At 34.6% G+C, this 18335-nt stretch overlaps 2 protein-coding genes across 2 annotated transcripts; one reads left to right on the top strand and one right to left on the bottom strand.

Annotated features, from left to right (window-relative positions):
* Positions 1-6395: 6395 nt before the first annotated feature.
* LOC143591862 (F-box protein PP2-A13-like) lies at positions 6396-8268 on the top strand. Its single transcript, XM_077071936.1, has 3 exons — positions 6396-6728; positions 7206-7324; positions 7756-8268. The coding sequence occupies exons 1-3, from the start codon at positions 6396-6398 to the stop codon at positions 8150-8152; spliced, it is 849 nt and encodes a 282-aa protein (XP_076928051.1). The 3' UTR covers positions 8153-8268.
* A 2530-nt stretch (positions 8269-10798) lies between these two features.
* Positions 10799-14104, bottom strand: LOC143591860 (uncharacterized). Its single transcript, XM_077071935.1, has 9 exons — positions 13973-14104; positions 12951-13090; positions 12800-12866; positions 12679-12722; positions 12396-12450; positions 12210-12284; positions 12000-12117; positions 11841-11887; positions 10799-10958 (listed from the first exon to the last, which is right to left on the bottom strand). The coding sequence occupies exons 1-9, from the start codon at positions 14093-14095 to the stop codon at positions 10848-10850; spliced, it is 780 nt and encodes a 259-aa protein (XP_076928050.1). The 5' UTR covers positions 14096-14104; the 3' UTR covers positions 10799-10847.
* Positions 14105-18335: the final 4231 nt, after the last annotated feature.

Here is an 18335-nt window from a genome sequence, read left to right as displayed (position 1 = left end):
GTTATCTCGTCAGATAACACTCAGGATTTCCGACGCATCTCTGGTGTGTTTACGTTGCTGACTGAAATGCTGCGAGAACTTTGCTACCAGGTCGACCCAGCTGCTAATTTGACCGTCCGGTAGTTTCTCAAACCATTCTCTGGTTGCTCCTGTTAGTGTCAATGTGAACATATGACACCAATAGGGCAGGGTCCGTCCGCTTACTCCCCCAACCGCTATGAAGTTCAACAGGTGATCCCTTGGATCAGTCATGCCATTGTATTTTCCCAAATTGCTCGGGATCTTGATGTTAGTTGGGAAAGGAGCGGTTGCTATCTGCGGAATGAACTTCGATTTTTCCGCGAATGCAGCGGGGCGGTATGGCTTGGTGAAGTCTTCTTCCGCATCGCTGAAGTATTCAGCATGATTGACTAGCGGCTTGGGACGACTGGAGGTTTCCCTACCATAGTCCTAACTACCATCACTCGCGTAATCTTCCTCCTGAAACATTTCTTTCTGTCGAGTATCCCGTGGGGTTCTGTGGGACAGAGTACGCTGGGTGAGATAACTTCTTTCGCGGCTCTTTTCCAGTGAACGACCAGCATCGAGAGTTGTCTTCCAACTCTAGATCTTGAGTGCGTCGTACTGGTGGCGGAGGCGGAGATGGCGAGTCGTACGTCAGCGTCCTGGCTTGGACCTGATCTCGCCTTACTCTTCGCTCATATTCCTCTTTCAGCCGCTGTTTCTTCTGTTGGTACCACTCTTCTGGGGTGAGGATGCTTTTACCAGATCTGGCCTGATAAGCTCTCGTTTCATCCCCATCATATCTGGGAAACTCTCCAGCTCCGTCTTCCAGAGTTGGAGTTTGAGTGGTTCGTTGTATCTCAGTGACTTTGTGCCTCGGGAACTCTCCGGTCCAGTCTTCCCGGACCGGGGTTCTGGTGTTCCTGCGTGGTGCAAAGTCGTCAAACCTTGCAACTTCTCCGGTCCTATTTTCGAAGACCGAAGTTCTGGTGCCCCAGCGAGGTTCCCCCGACACTTGTCCTGCGTGGACTGATTCGTCCAGAATTTTAGTACGACGGGGCCTTGCTGGAGCAGCAGATGGCTGTTGGTTCTGGCTCATCTTCAGATTACTGTGAATCGAAAAAACCGTAGAAAACCGTGTATCTAGCTAAAACCGGATGGCGCCAATGAAGAAACACTATATCGAACTGGGTAGTCCGCCCGGGTGTTTCCCCAGATAAGATTATGCTGAAGTAATGAGAACAGATCCAAGCTGACGCCTGCAAAACAGAACACCGTTAAGTCTCGTTACGGGAAGGACAGAGTGGGGGGTCTTCCTGTAACCACCCTCCGGCGTGAGAATAAGTATCGTACTTTGATCGGAATAAAGTAAGACACAATATGTAATTGCTTAAGGCTTGAGAGTGTGACTGAATACCTTGAAGAGATGATCTTCGTATTTATAGTCGAAGGGGGAGGGAAGGTGATTGATGGAGTTGTCACTATCAAGTTATTCCTTCTCTGCCTGAATGGACACGTGTCGGGCCTATATTGGATATGACAGCCTGGACCCGCTTATGGTGTAGCCATTATCTGTGCACGTCGTGGGATGGCCATTATGTGTCCAGGTGTCCTCTTTCCATTGGCCGATGTCGCTATCAGGAGGTTTTGAGGGAATCTTCTAGAAGTAGTTTGTTACAACTGCTCTTCCATATCACGTGAGAATCATGCGTATGATGAATCCCTTGAATTATTTGTGGATTCCTTCCGCGGATGTTCGCGTGACCGTCCGAGGGTTATGACAGAGTTCCACGAAGCGTCTTGGATTGTGCATGGCTTCACCAATCCACTTATTCTTTGAGCGGATGTCTTTTGATGATCCGCGGGTTGGTTGATGGATCCATTGGATGCGGATGTCTTCGACGATCCGCAGATCGGATAAGGGATCCGTGAGTAGCTTTGCCACCCTCCCTCTATATTGCTCAAGTTATACTTTTATCTTTTGTAGTGGTGTTACCACCAGAGGTGGACAAATAAACCGGTTAACCGACCCGACCCGAAAACTGAACCGAAACCGAACCGGTTTGGAACCGATTGAAACCGTAGGTTCGGAACCGGTTTGTAATTTTCTCCACCAAAACCGGTTAACCGAACCGAAATAGGCCAAAACCGGTCAAAACCCGAATCAAAACCGATCGTAACATTGTAAGAAACTGGTATCAACCCGAACCGAAACCGATCATAAACCGATTTTGACTTTTGTTGACCAAACCAAACCGGTTTTGAGTTTTAAACCGGTTTGTGCACCTCTGGTTACCACTAGTGATCTTCAATGGCAACTTGTTATCAAGACCTAGTTGCTTCGTTAGTACCAAGTATCATCATCAATGGTAACTTACCATCAATAGCAAGCTACACTATCATCGAAAGTTCACGTGCTAACAAATTGCCACTAGTAGCAAGTTGTTCAATAAGTGATAAGTGTGACTCACATAGGAACTCTCTGAGCAGTATTTCTTACTCTTTTGTTTTGTATTCCTAGCCATCACCACAAACACCTCACCCTCTTCTTAGAAATACCATTCGTAATATGTCACTTTTGAATTTTTGTATATTTTTTTTATTAGAAAGTGATACTTTTTATATGGACTAGGGTCCTTGAAAGTTCCACATCATTAAAGAGGAAGATGGAAACACATCTTTCCAATCTTTAAAACCATTGAAAGCAACTTTGCTAGACATATATTAGCACGAGCCTTAAACACCAAGAGAAAGAATAATAAATACATAGATGGAGATTGGAGACCGTTAATTATGATGACTATGACCGTGGGCGTGTTTTTCACTCCATACTAATGGTCACATTAACGTCACACCAACTTTCATTTCTCATAACTCAACCATGAAAATGATCATTACTTTCTACCGCTCTTATCTCGATCTTTTTTTTTATATACAAATAATAGTATGATGTCTAATAATACGTGACAAAAAAATAATTATTATGATTTCATTGTTTAAGATATGTTTTGATCTAAACCTACCAAACTCAAAACATTTAAGACCAATCTTAGTTATATGTTGGTTTCACTTATTTCATAAAGTCGTTCAATTGTTATTGTTACATACCATTACTGTGACGTTTCAAATTTATCCGCATTATACCAACTTTCTTTGACAATCTCTCAAATAAATCCTGTGTTAAAGTGGAGATCATGAAACATCTTATGTTAATGATTACATAAGATGCAATAATTTAAGAAAACAGTTTATAAATAATAGTTTAGAGCATTTGGAAGTCTTACACATGTGTGGAGTACTTTCTTTTGGCTCTTTTAATCCTTTTAACACATCACCGGGTTGCCGAAAGTGCCCAAAAGAGAACAAATCTAATAGCTTTGCCAAATCAGAATAATAGAGTAGGCAGAGAACACAAAAAAGGTTTTTGTTTCTTTTCTTGCATTCTTTTTATTTTATATAAGGCAAATTGATTTAAAATAACTCCATATTGATCCACAACAATGGATTTTGAGTTGAACTAAATATGATCAAGTAAGATTGAAACTTAAATGGAGTAAATGATAAAATTAAATAAACATTATTTGTTATTTAATTTAACCCGAATTCATATTTTAGTAGAAACCAAAAACCAAGTTACCAATTCGATTTTGAACTAAAACCGAAAAAAAATTGAATTTGTAACTTGATTCTTGCTTTATCAATTTTGGTTCCATTTGATTTTTAGCTTGATCGACTTCAAACCTAATAATGAATGCATGCGGGTTGTTTTCCTAAGAGTATTCCCATTACCGAGTATTGTAAACACCGGTCTAGGCGTCGAGACAACTTTCTTCAACGTTAATATAACTTTGAATCTATCAAACTCAAAGCAAGTCAATCCAACTTGAACAAATCAGATTTTCATGGTTTTTCACTGAATCTTGTGAATTTGATTGTGTTTTTCATGAAGATAGATACCTTGGATAACGAGATTTAATGTAAACGATGCATATATATTGAAGAATTTTTTTAAATACTCTAGTATTTGAACATTCATTCTCTTAATTTACATTGATATTCACGGATTTTATTATAGACATTAGTAAAATTATGATACTTGCCCTATATATAATTTCTCAAAAATTAATTTCCCTATAATTAACCTTGTCTAGGTGTTCCCCATCTACGTCAAGTATTCACAACTTCCCAACCAACGTGGTAGTGATTCACATATGCAACATCGAATATACCAGCGTAAAGGAGTGTAAATGAGCCGAGTTGCTCGAGATCAGCTTGTGAAAAAGTTCGAGCGAGCCTAGCTTAAATGAGCCTCCCGAGCCTAAAATTTAAGCTCATTTAATAAACGAGCTTGAGCTTCACTTATCGAGCTCTAGCCGGCTCGCAAACATAAATGAGCATGTCATTATTATAATTTTTATAATATATGCTTATATATAATTAATTAATCTATATAATGTTATAAAGAAACTAAACTAAACAAAATATATTATGTTACATATAAAATTATAATTGAAATAAAATATAAAAAATAATTATAAATATATATAAATTAATTAAGAAATGGTAAGTGAGTCAAACCCGAGCCGAGCTCGAATTTGAAAAACTATTCACGATCTGAGCTCGAATTCAATTATTAGAGATCGAAACGAGTCGAGCTCGAGCTCGAGCCTAATTAATCCTGAGGTCGGCCTGGCTCGTTTGAACCCCTAAGCGTAACAAACTAATCCATCTCCTAAAACTTTGTGAGATGTGTTTTTTTTTAAATTATAGGATATGGTTAAGAGTGGTTGTGACTTGTGAGTGAATGATGAAAAAAGTTGATGATTTTTTGTAAAGAGTAAAGTGTCATTTTCGTCCTTGTGGTTTGGCAAATAATGCGAATTTAGTCCAAAAAGTTTATTTTTTACATATGGACCCTCCATGTTTCTCAATTCTTGCCAATTACATCCAAATCACTAACCTCGTTAAATTAATCGTTAAGTCATGGGTAGACATGCCTTTCACTATTTATTTATTATACGAGTAAAGTGCCAAAATCGTCTATAAGGTTTGGTCATATTTGCGAATTTCGTCCAACGGTACCAAAAGTGCCAAAACCTTGGTACCGACGGTACCGAATCGGTACCGATCTCGGTACCGAATCGGTACCGATCTCGGTACCGGTACCGATTTTGCTCATCCTTAACATATATAACATTTCACGATTCCTATGCTTGAGCCTTGAATCCAATATATTATCCGTTTGTTTATTCTTCTTTATTTTTAGTCATATAAGAGGTTTAGCTCAAGGTAATAATAATAACAATGTAAAAAGAATATGTAAAAGGACAGTAACACCCTTGAGTTAACGTTAAATTTAGACCGAGTTAACAAATTGGACGAAATTGACAATAGTTGGGAAACATCGAGGGTCTAATTGCGAAAAAAAATAATTTTGGACGAAATTAGCAAATGTGACCAAACTTCATGGACGATTTTGGCACTGTACTCATGTAATAAATAAATAGTGAAAAGACATGTCTACCCCTGAGTTAACGATTCAATTTAACGGAGTCAGTGATTTGGATGTAATTGGCAAGAATTGGGAAACGTGGAGGGTCCATATGCAAAAAATAAACCTTTTGGACTAAATTCGCATTATTTGTCAAACCACAAGGACGAAAAGAGCACTTTGCTCTTTTGTAAATTTGGGGGAAACTTGCTTGCCCCACTTATTTTTTAATATTTGTTGAAATTGTTTGTGAGTAAAAAAGAAGGAAACTGTAATGATAAAAGTATGAAAAAAATATTATTTAATTAAGCATAAGAGAAAAATGTAATTTTTTTAGTTTAGCTATAGAGATGAAAATGAAGGACGGGTATACATAATTTGTACTCTTTTTGGGTATAAATTCCTCTTTTAGTAATTAATATGAAACAACTTTCTTTATTCAACTCTCTTTAACTATTACATCCGGGATTGAGTTTGAAAAATGTTTATTGGTATTTTCAAAAGGCTAAAAAATTAAAATGTGTTTGGCAAGTACAAAAAAAAATTATTTTTCAGATTTTTCAAAAGGTTGAAAAACATTTTTTCAAAAATCTCAAATTCTGACTTTTTAAAATGGCTTTTTGAAAAAGCCCCACTAAACATTTTTTAAACTCAATTCCAAACATGCCCTAAATAAACTACAAAACCAAATATTTTTTAAAACCCAACTTATTTAACTTATTGACTTATAAGTTAATCCAAACGCCCTTTGTAGAAATTCCTTCTTAGAAAGTCACAACTACTTTTCAACTTATACTTATAACAAGCTGGCCTTTTCAAACTTAAATAAGGAATCCCAAACACCCTTAATAAATAAACAAAACAACTTCCTTTATTCAATTCGTCATCTTCCTTCCCATCAATGGGATCTGGGTTCTCAACCTTCCTTCTCCTCTGCAACAGCAGCACCACTTCATCTCCGGCGGAGCCCAGTCTCGGCGACTTGCCGGAGAGTGTGGTGGCTTCTGTTCTTGTAAACTTAAACCCACAACAAATATGCAGACTTGCCTCTATTAACCGTGCTTTTCGTTATGCATCATTGGCTGATTTTGTCTGGGACTTGAAACTACCCAACAATTATCAGTTGATTATTTCAAGGGTCTTTGATAATAGCAATAACTTTTCTTCAACTCTTTGTAAGAAGGATATTTATGCAAGATTGTCTACACCCACTTCCATTGATGCTGGCACTAAGGTTTGCTTACAATTTTTTTTATTTTGATTTCAAATTATATGTTTTGTGTAGTTAGAAGTGGTTTCTTGATTTGTTTTGATTTGGGTTTTGGATAAAGTTGCTGACTTGGATTATAATTTGTGTGAAATTTGGTGATTGTGTTAAACTCTTGAATTTGATTGGTAGATCAAGATTTTGATTGTTACTTGAATAATAAGAATTAGGGATCATACAGAGAGCTAAAGTTCAGCTGGTTTTCAGTTTGATTTCTAAAGCTTGAATTAATAATAAGCAATTATTCAGGTTCCTCAAGTTAGGAATTAGGAAATTGTACATATCACAACTTTTAGCTTAAATGCACCTCCAAACATCCCCTAATTATGAAATTAAAATCCGGGTTATACTTGATTGAGTTTAGTTATGATCATAAATCCAGATGTTGTGATCTTGGTTTTTTTAAGCAGATTCTTGATATTATTTTGGATTTTTTTTTTGTAGAAAGTTTGGTTGGATAAAGGAACAGGAAAAGCTTGTGTGCTAATATCTTCTAGTGGATTAGCAATAACGGGTATTGACGATCGTAGATACTGGAGCTGGATCTCTACCGAGGAATCTAGGTAAGGGTCTCGACTCTCGACCCATTTATTATTTATAAATTAATTTATATACATTTCTAATTGTTTTTATATATATGCGATTATGATTATGAATTATGATTGTTATACATAACATAGTATATATTATTTAGTTATTTTTATTATAATTTTATTTAATAATTATTATGTAAATATGTTTTTAATGTAATAAATAAAAAGTATATAAATAATGGACTCGTTTAATAAAAAAAATTTATCTAGGCGAGATTTTGAGTTATTTTTCGGCTTCTTTAATTTTAATTGTATATATCGCGTTTATGATATTTTTATTCATATTTGTGGTTCATGCTTACTTTGAAAAAAAAAGAAGATATTTTGCAGCATAATAATGCAAGAAAATGATTATAACAAATGACAACAACAATTTGTATTTTTCATTTTTGTTTTGTTAGATTCCATTCCTTGGCTTATCTCCAACAAACATGGTGGTTCGAAGTTGACGGTGAGATGGATTTTCCTTTTCCGTGTGGGACATACACACACTACTTCCGTCTGCAGCTCGGGCGGTCAGGCAGGAGGTTCGGTCGACGAGTGTGCAACTCGGACCATGTCCATGGCTGGGATATAAAACCCGTGAAGTTCCAGCTCTCAACTTCAGATGGTCAAAAGGCGGTTAGTCAATGCTACTTATTGACCGATCCAGGAAAATGGAATCTTTATCGGGCGGGTGATTTTGTTGTTAAAGATTCGAAGGTGCCGATGAAAATTAACTTTTCGATGACGCAAATCGATTGTACGCATACTAAAGGCGGTCTGTGTGTGGATAGTGTTGCCATACTCCCTAAGTGAAGATTTATAAATTTTGTTTGTTTGAATGAGGTTAGAAGCAACTTTTTTGATTTGCATGTAACCTTTTTTGCTAGTAAGTTTATAGCATGTGTGTATGATATATGTAGTGAAGTGAGACTGAGAAGCAGTAATAAGCAAGTTGTACATTTTTATAAGTTGTGTTTGGTGATGTGTTGCAATTTGTTGATCTATTTGATTGTTTGTAATATTTTTTTTGTTTAGTATTAATATAAACCAAGAGATATACCAAACATACAATATAACTATCAATTTTGATTACAGAATCCTTTGCATAATGTTGTAGGTCCCCAAAACAGATCTGGATCCGTAAGAAATCGAACCAAAACTACAAATCAGGTGACGTATATACCTGAGATGCTTGAAACCGAGATTGATTTTGTGCGTGTTACAATGATAAGAGAATGTTCCAACTAAAAACAAGATTTTATACCTTCAATTGATTTTTTATCCGTTAATTTGTCATAGATGCATTTAGTGCTTAAAAGTTAGCAATGAAAAAAAAAAAAAGAGGTGGTCTAGCTCTTATACGGTTGCATAATAGTGTTATGTATCATAGTTAAAAGTAATTGTTACAAGTAATATGTGTTCTTAAAGATATCTACATAAAATTGGTTCCCTATTGAAATTTCCTCTTCATATATAAAGTGACATTCAATACGGAGTCAATTTTAAGTATACAGCTATGAAAAGCGTACAAACACTTGCACCGATTGTTTTAGCTATAATATGTAGCCGTGCAACACTATGTTTTTTCTCCCACTACATTTTATGAGCATTAGATACAAATAATTATACGTTCTCGTAAGTCCCTTCTTAAATTTTGTTCTATATAATTAGTCTCATTTGATTTTCATCTTTCAGTCACATAGATATTTTCTTGAGAGGATCCAAATGCTTTGGAGCCATCTCCATTAACATATATAATTAGTATCATTTGGTTTTTCACCATTATGTCACACTAGATATTTTCATGAGACTCAAATGATTTGTTGCCATCACCATTGAAAACCAATGCTAGACATGACTTGAATATTCTAGGTTCATATGTATCTACACAATGTTGTCACATCCATGTGCCAAACATATTTCAAGAAAAAAAAAATGTTAAACCTAACATGAAATTCAAGGGATGAAGAAGTCTTTTTCTTCAAGAAGATGACAAAAAAACTAAGTTGGACATCAATGATTATTTGCTATCTATGATGCGTTTAACTAATGGCTTCATATGCAACTTGGTTTAAGATCAAGACTAATTTAATAGACATTCATGTATGTGTGATATGTCAAGTGGCGTATTATAAGTTTTCTTAATATTTGATGATGTTGATTGTTGACGGGTACATAATGTACGGGTTTCGGATTTATGTATCTATCAAATAGTGTTTGATGATGTTAGTCTGCTAGTCGTATCAATCTTATAAACATATAACGTCGTTATCGATTTGAAAATTAAAAGACGGTATAACAAATTTTAAAAAATAAAAATAAGAATAGTTTAAGCCATGCTTATCCAAATATAATCATCCTAAACAAGTTCAAAATTAATGAGCAAGAAATGCTAAAAGTTTTTAAGGCACGACAAGCTAGTTCAATATTCCAAAGATCAACGCAATTGTTAATCAAATATGGGGAGAGGCAGAGACATTTATTTAGGATTTATGAATCTAAAAGACGGATATTAAAATCTAATTTGTATATTATTTGATATACCCTGACGAAAAATCAATTTTAGAGACATTATAAAAGGCAATACTAAAATCTGATTCGTGTATCATATAATATGGTTGATGGTAAGCATACACCGTTAAAAGAAAAAATTTATTTGATTTTGGTATCATTCAATATATGGGAAAAAAAGCATTATTTACAAGTATACTACTCTATCAGGCAGGCACTCCAATTTTATTCTCGTATCATCTACTCCGAAAATGTGTTAGGTATTATAATTGCATAAAGTACGCTACGCGAGTGAATGTATATACACAAGCAAGGTGTTGATTGTATCATGAGTTTATGACTACATACATGCCAAATTTATAACTGTCAATTTCATGATAATGACAATATGATCTTATATGCTAAACACCATTCCAAGTTTATATGATCATATATTTTACTTCCATATTCTTGCATCAACTAAACAAGCCAAGATAAGCATCTTCAAAATCCACACATCAAGCACGATTAATGTACGAATCAACCCGAGCCAACAGTCAGATTAGTCCTTATGTTTAAAGAGTTATTAAAGAAGATTACAATCAATGGCACGGTCAAGCCATAATCATAATCAATGATACAAAAAACGTACATGTAAAATAAAAAATAATACTTCAAAACATTCCTTCACTTTTCGTTTCGTGACATCAAAAGGAAAAAAAAGATTATTTAAGAAGCATGCAATCATCACAAAAGAGACTGTCTTTAAAAAGAAACATGTACGTTCAAGGGTACATGTAACCAGTCAAATGCCAAAGACAAGTTTTCTACGTACCTTCAAATCACACATAAATGACTTTATACCAAACTGTTAAAAGCTTCTAGAAGGAAGACAGCTAGCAGAATGAATCTTAAACCTTAAATTAAATAATTCAAACACAAAACTAAAGCGCATTAAGTTTGGTCACTACATGATATGCTATAATGCTACTACCAAAACAACAAATAATTGATACTTCTAGGCTTCTTGTTGGTTGTCGTTTGGTCGTCGATATGGCATGAATCTATGGTCTTTCGCAGCGTTTTTCCTTCTCTTTTTCTCAATAAAGGATTCAAGCTTGCCAGACGCCTTGTCAAGTGCACGAAATATAACATTATTTTAAAATGTATAATGTTGATTTTGGATCAAAATAAAATCTATATAAAATCACTAATTCGTGAAAACTGTAATACTCTGTTTTGCATTTTTGAGCCAAGTTAATCACTCGAAAGAGTTCATTTAAACTTTGAGGTCAAACAGGCCAATAGCATTATAAAAAAGTATTAACTTGATACTAGGCGTGTAAACGAGCCAAGCCACTTGCAAGCTGCTCGAGATCAAATTGATAAAAGCTCGAAACAACACAAGCCTTCAATAAAGCTTGAATAGTTGTCAAGCCCAAGCTCGAGTCATGTGTGAGAAGCGCATTTAGGTCAAGCCTTTTAAGTTTTAACTCTTTTGAACTTCTATGTATTAATTTCATGCTGCACCGCCGAGCTCGAGGCTCGAGTCGAGCTTTGGCTCGTACAAGGTATGCCTCACGAGCTCGAGCCGAGCTTTGGCTTGTACAAGGTACGTCTCACAAGCTCGAGCCGAGCTTAGGCCCGTTAAATCTTTTCTCAAAATATATGTCTAAATAACTACAATATTAAATGTTTATAAATTAATTAATCATGAATAAACAAGTTGAGCCTAGCTCGAGATGAACCAATACGAGCTCGAGTTAGAGTTTGAACCAATTAAGTGCCCGAACTAGAGCTTTCGTAAGACAAAACAAGCCGAGTTTGAACCAATTCGAGCTCGACTCATTTACACCCGTACTTAATACAAATTACTATAAACATAAAAACGGGTTAGTTTTCTGGGCCTTGACGAAAAATATTGACTTCAAATTTACTAAAACTATATATCCATTTGGCATTAAAACTAAAGTCAAGGTCCATAGACAGAATTATGTAAATAACTGCTTACCTTGAGCTCCTTGAATTTCTCAGCAAGCTGTTGTTTTCGGATTTCAGCTGCAAAAAGAAAATAAAAAAACAGAAAGAAAAACCAGTTAAGATTAAAGGTGTTCATCAAATAAATTACACACACACACACAGAGAGACTAGAGAGAGAGAGAGAGATTACATTTCTTCAAATAATAAGGTTGTTTCCCTTGTTTTGCTGCTTCTCTTTCCTTCTTCTTGTGTTTAACAAGTATATCTTTATCGGTACGTTTTGTGGATGCTAATTTCAATTGTTTGTCCTAAAAGGCCACCAATTCAAGAATTATATATATGACAAATATTAATGGTAGCATGACTTGGAATAACTGTTTTGATTAGTAAAACCACTTACAATCCATGCCACTTGTTCTTTCAACTCACTAACCGCTTCTGGATCTTTTGTTTTCTTCATCTGCTGCTTTAATCGCTATCAAGATCATGAAACAACATTCAACAAAACTGAGTGACTTATAAGTTAATATTAATAAAATATAACATCATGTATTCGGGTACATGCTTCTGATATCAGTAAAATTACCTCTTTCTCAGCAGGAAGCTCGCTATCATAGAGAAAGTTGTATCGCTTTTTGAACCTGCAGGACAGAACAAAGCATCATATTAGCAGGAAGCTAATTGTCATGCACGGGTGTGGGTGAAACGGAAGCTAATCGTCATACGAGAGTAATATGTTGCATATATTTTCAAAAAATAAACTGATCTTGCACAAGAGCAAAGTAACATTAACATGTCACCCTCACCATTAGCTTATTCTTTGTGTTTTTAACTTTAATAAAATTTAACTAGGAGAAAAGAGTAATTACCCATCTACATCAAGTGTTCCACATAATGATTCAAAACGAACAACCTGATCAAAACAAATATACATGAAAACACTAGTAAAGTAGTGATAACACAATTAATCGGTACATGTCATTTACTCACCTTTTTAGGAGCCTGAATGACTTCTCTAAATCTACCAACTGGCTTTTTGCTACTGATCTCCATTGGTCTGATTCAAAAACCGTACTCAACCGTTAACAACTCTGTGAACTAACAATACGGATGGAAAGAGTAACTTACACAGATGACATACCTATTTTTGTTCTCTCGTTTACCCTTTCTCTCTAAATTAGGCTTCTTATTAACCGCATGTGACACATCTGAACGTGCCTTCAGCAACTGTTCAAATGTAGCATTTTCCGCAAGTTCCTCTCGAATCAATTTCTCCCCATCCTAATTACACATTCATTACATGCTTTATTACAAAGAAATTCAATGTCAATACATAAAATAACTTGCAGGCAAAATAGACAGTCACAACAGTGCCATTATTGTAATTCCATCACATACATAACTATGTAATTAACACTGGTGCAAATGTGCAATGGTGAGTTACATATGACATAGCTTTTGTTCCTCTTTGCAGTGCTCATCATTCTCAATAAATCATAGTTCACTTTAATTTCTATATAAAAGGAATTAGTAGCATGCAGGGCTGTAAACAAACGAAACAAGATCTTGTACATGTTCGTTCATTAAGCTTTTGCGGACAAGCGAAAGGCTCACAAACACCTAACAGAACAAAATTTCTTGTTCCTGTTCCTTCATTAAGAAAATGAACTTGGTTGTGAACGGTTCACGAACACAAATGATCACAAACAAGTTTTATTTGATTTGGCTAACCAAGAATAGTCAATGCCAACAATTCGCTCCAGCTACCAAGTTGTGTTGGTGCTTTTTTTAACACTCGTATTCATATGTTAATTTTACTTACAAATTAATCACAAAATACTCATGCATTTTTTTTTTGTTTTGTAGTTAATAATTTTGCTTAAATCTATATGATAAGATTAGAGAAGTCAATTAAAAACCATTAATGAACAAACATAAACAAACATTAACGAACATAAACATCTGTAAACGAACATAGCCCCTGCTTGTGTTCGTTCATTAGTTACCCGAACGAAATTCCTTGTTCATGTTCGTTCATTTATTAAACAAATGAACATAAACGAGATTCTCCGTAACAGTTTGGTTTGTTTACAGCCCTAGTATTCTAGTAATATGCTATGTTTGTGCACTGGAAATTATGCAATTGTGCATACTATGACTCACATCTTCGGAAGCAGATTCTTCTTCTTCTTCTTCTACTTCGGAAACAGATTCCTCTTCTTCTTCATCGCTGACATCAAATTTGATCTTGCTCGAAGTAGGCATATCATCGTGACGGATCTTCATAATTAATCCACAAAACTGCAAGCAGTTCCATTTGTTTCAATCAAATTAACTCGTAAAACCTCAAACCTTCAACAGAAATCAACTGACAGCATCATCATAACCATAATAGCCAAAATAAAGTTGCCCGCCAATTTAGGTCAAATTGATGAAACTAAAAGAGTGCAGGTATCCAAATTGATTAAAAGCACACCATTCAACCAAAAGTTTAATCCTAACCTCTTCATTAACTAGTGAGATCTCAAATATTAAATACAAATCAACTGAAAACATCATGATAATCATCGTAATAGCACAAACTAAAAGCGTACAGGTATATAAACTGATTAAACGCATACTGTTTGAGCAAAGTTTTAATCCTAACCTCTTAATTAACTCCTGTAATCTCAAATATTCAATAGAAATCAACTAACAGCGCCATCGTAATAGCACAAACTGATGAAATTAAAAGACAACAGGTATCTAGATTGATTAAAAGCATACCGTTCAAGCAAAAGTTAAACTCAAACCTTTTCATTAACTAGTAAAATCGCATATATTTCAACATAAATCAACCGACAGCATCATCATAATAATCGTAATAGCACAAACTACAGCTTCTGTTTAAATTAGGTCAAACTGATGAAACTAAAAGACAACAGATATCTAGATTGATTAAAAGCATACCGATCAGCCAGAAGTTAAACCCTAACCTCTTCATTAACTCGTAAAACCTCAAATATTCAATAGAAATCAACAAACAGCATCATCATCATCGTAATAGCAAAAATTACAGCTGCTCGTTAAATTAGGTCAAATCGATGAAAGTAAAAACATTTACAGGCGTACAGCTTGATTAAAAGCATACCGCTGGAGCATAAGCTTAACCCTAACCTCTTCATTTAACTCAAATAATATATATCCATACGTATTGTTTATAGGAAAGCAGAATGAAATAATACAGTGAATAAACTTACAGAGTGATTTGAAGAATTGAATTGTGGCAATCACTGGCTCGATGAGAGGCAAACGGCGGAGACTAGACTAGGAAGGCGGGTTCGACTCTTGGGCTTAATGATACAATTAGGGCCGTCCAAACTTCAAACCCTTCGCCACTAGAACTCGCTCGAAAACTGCTCGGAAAACGCTCGTCAGTTTTTTTTTCTCGATTGTAAATGAGCCGTTCTGCTCGGTTCGGTTTGTAGACGAGGCAAGCAACGAGCAAAGGTCTGCTCGGTTCGATTCGGCTCGAATATTTTTAATTTATTTTATATATAATTATATTAGAACAAATATATAAATATATAGACAACACGCATAAAATATAAATACAATATTTTTAAACCCTTTTAAATTTTTTCTATTTCGTCAATTTTATGGTTTTATTAGTTTGATTCAAGTTTTCAGAATACTAAAATTTTTATTTACATGTTTATTATATCTGACTTCAAACTTCTTTCTTCTAAAAATTTACAACCTATTATACGTTGTCTAAAAACTACTAATTTGTTTACAAAATATATTATTTACAGCCTTCAAACTTGTTTTTTATTGAAAATTTTAAAGCGAAAAAGAAATAAATAATGCTCGAAATTGCTTGATGTTCGATCGAAAATGCTCGTTTCGTTTTTCGCTCGGTTCAAATTTTAGTCGTTCGATTCAGTTAAGTTGTAAACGAGCCAAGCAATGAGCAAGCCTTCGCTCGGTTCGGCTTGGCTCGTGAACAACCCTAGATACAATATTATCACCCTATTATGCTAACATATATGGGTTGTAAGAGCATTTACATTTTTTTCTTTAATCTTCAAACCCAAAATTACACTAAAAATTACTATCTTTCTTTCTCCATTCAATTTAATAGTATTTTTTTATATTTTTATCATTACGTTTTCTATCTCCTTCACTCACAGCCACATTAAAAAAAAATATTAAAAAAAAATTATAGGGCCGCTACAGAAACTTTTGAAATATATAGAAATATCAGTGCATTTTCCCTCTCTTCCTCCCACAACACCCAAAACTTCTCCCTAAATTATAGAAACCTCACTCACAGAATTTGGTGAGTAGAATGTGAACGTTCTAAGATCATTCACATCCTATACTTTATATTTTGTCATAGATATTTTTTATAATATAGGATGTTATTTAGGGTGTTGTGAGGAATAAAAAAGAAAATGCAGTGCTTTTTATGTATATTTGAAAATTTACTGTTTAGTCTCTATAATTTTTTAATACTTTCTGGAATTGGTTGTGAGTGGAGAAAAGGTAATGATAAATATATTAAAAAATATTAATTAATTGAGAAGGAAAGAGAAAGTGTAGTGATTTTTAATGTAGTTTTAGATTTGAAGACAGTGAAAGGATGCGAATTCTCTAAATGCACGATGACCAGCTTTTTATCGGTTTTTGTTCGATTTAGGTTTGGTTTTTGACCATGTAGAGGTGGAATCGGTTTCAGTGGTTTCGTTCAGTTATGGTTACGCTTATGTTTTCTCTGAGGAACTGGAACCGGTCTCTACCAGCGGTTTGGGTACGCTAGGTCAGGCTAGGGACCTTTTACATAAACTTTAACGCTAAAAACTAACATCCATCTATTTCAAAGACCATTAGTGTCACGGTTGGTTGAACAATACGGACTATAAATGTAATTTTAAAAAAGATGGGCCAAAAAAACTACATGAAACATTAGTGTAATTAAACTAAAAGAAAAAAAAAGTATACATTTCGCTCTCGTCTTCAACAAACCCCACAAACCCACCGCCCCTTCTTTAATGAAACCGGACCCTACACCCTTTTCGTCCTCTCATGGAACCATCGAATCATCACAATCAAAGATTCAAAGGCCATTGAAATTTTGAACGGTGCTCCTTCTTGGTAACATTGTTAGGACAAAACCAATAGTGAAAACAAAATGTATTGTTTGACAAGTCTGTTTATAATACTATCTAAACTGTTCATTAGGGTTTTTTTTTTTTTTTTCATATATTTTTGGAATCTTGTAACGTACCATATAATTATTTGATTCAAATATTGTTAGTTTGAATTGAAAGTTATTAGTTCTTTCTTTCTTTTTTTTCTTTTTCTTTTTTTTGGTTTACATGATTCATCTCATTATGAGTTAGTTCATGACCCAGTTACGAAAGGCATGCTTGATTGACGATCAATCTTGTTTTTGTTTAATTTAACTAATTATTAGTTAATTAATATTTAATCGACATGCCCCCTATATTTTAATTATCAATGACCCAAATTTTAAGTTAATCATTTTTTCCGATAGTTCTAGGTTAGCATGGAGTCCGGCCATGAAGAGTTGACCCAACATACAGGTAAATAACATGAAAACCTTAAAACAAACAAATAACATGAACAATCTTATCAAACCAAAGCTAAGGTTGCCATCTGCCCCATGTGCTAAATATAAAGCTATCCCATGGCCGGATGGCCCACATAACTAACAAAAAAAAAAGGCCTCTCAAGTTTTTAACACTCATCCATTGAACTTCAAAAGTTATTACAAATAATTTGGAAAAAGTTATGTATTGTGCTAATAGTTAATTACGTGTACCGTCGAAAGTAGTATTCTAGCGGTACCTCGGTGACTTTCTTTAAGAAAGCTTATCAGCTCTAGTCTAGTTAATTGTACGTGTACTATCAAAAGTAGTGTTCTAGCGGTACCCCGATGACTTTCTCTAGGGAAGCTTATCGGTTCTAGTCTAGTTTAAGATAAAAGCCAGGTGCTTTATTATAGTGGGCTTTCAAGCACTGAGTTTTCCCTGAAATTGATGGAGGGTCGGGCCACTAGCGTTGTGTGCGATCGCGAGTATATGCGACCTTTTGCCCCTCAGTGTGCTTGGGTGATGGAGGGCCGGGCCAAGCTTTATTGGTCTTTCAAAAAATATTGTAGGTTTACTACTTTAAGACAAATGATAGAAGTTATCAAATAAACTGTTTTTATGTTGTAGAGGCGATTGTGTTTACTATTTGGTGGTTTATTTTGAGAGTAATGAGACAATTTAGACTTTATGAAAGATACGAAAGATCTTATTTTTATTCAATTTTATAGGTGTCTTATCTTTAGTTTTCATCTTGTAGTTATATTTTTTTTTTATTTAAACTGGGTAGAGTAACTTAAAAAACTTTTATCAAGTATGTAATTTTTTATGTTCTTCGGGCGTTTCTAACCAACCGGGGAGGGATTATTTAATGTTTATTTTCTAAAAACAAAGTTATTAAATAAATTTAGCTTAATAATTTAATGCCAAGA

The sequence above is a fragment of the Bidens hawaiensis genome, unplaced genomic scaffold (assembly GCF_021521415.1).
Source record: "Bidens hawaiensis isolate Kalapana, Puna unplaced genomic scaffold, B.hawaiensis_p1.1 tig00040103_1, whole genome shotgun sequence".
Classification (NCBI taxonomy): domain Eukaryota; kingdom Viridiplantae; phylum Streptophyta; class Magnoliopsida; order Asterales; family Asteraceae; genus Bidens; species Bidens hawaiensis.
Note: the sequence above shows the minus strand (reverse complement) of the source record. Positions and strands in the feature narration are given on the sequence as shown.

Bases quoted from the DNA above. Each gene is read 5' to 3' on its own strand.
- LOC143591862 (XM_077071936.1), top strand. From the start codon at position 6,396: ATGGGATCTGGGTTCTCAACCTTCCTTCTCCTCTGCAACAGCAGCACC. The intron at 6,729-7,205 runs GTTTGCTTACAA...TTTTTTTTGTAG, and splicing joins CCATTGATGCTGGCACTAAG to AAAGTTTGGTTGGATAAAGG. The intron at 7,325-7,755 runs GTAAGGGTCTCG...TTGTTTTGTTAG, and splicing joins ATCTCTACCGAGGAATCTAG to ATTCCATTCCTTGGCTTATC.
- LOC143591860 (XM_077071935.1), bottom strand. From the start codon at position 14,095: ATGAAGATCCGTCACGATGATATGCCTACTTCGAGCAAGATCAAATTT. The intron at 12,867-12,950 runs GTATGTCATCTG...TTTTTGAATCAG, and splicing joins AAACGAGAGAACAAAAATAG to ACCAATGGAGATCAGTAGCA. The intron at 12,118-12,209 runs GTAAGTGGTTTT...GTGGCCTTTTAG, and splicing joins AAGAACAAGTGGCATGGATT to GACAAACAATTGAAATTAGC.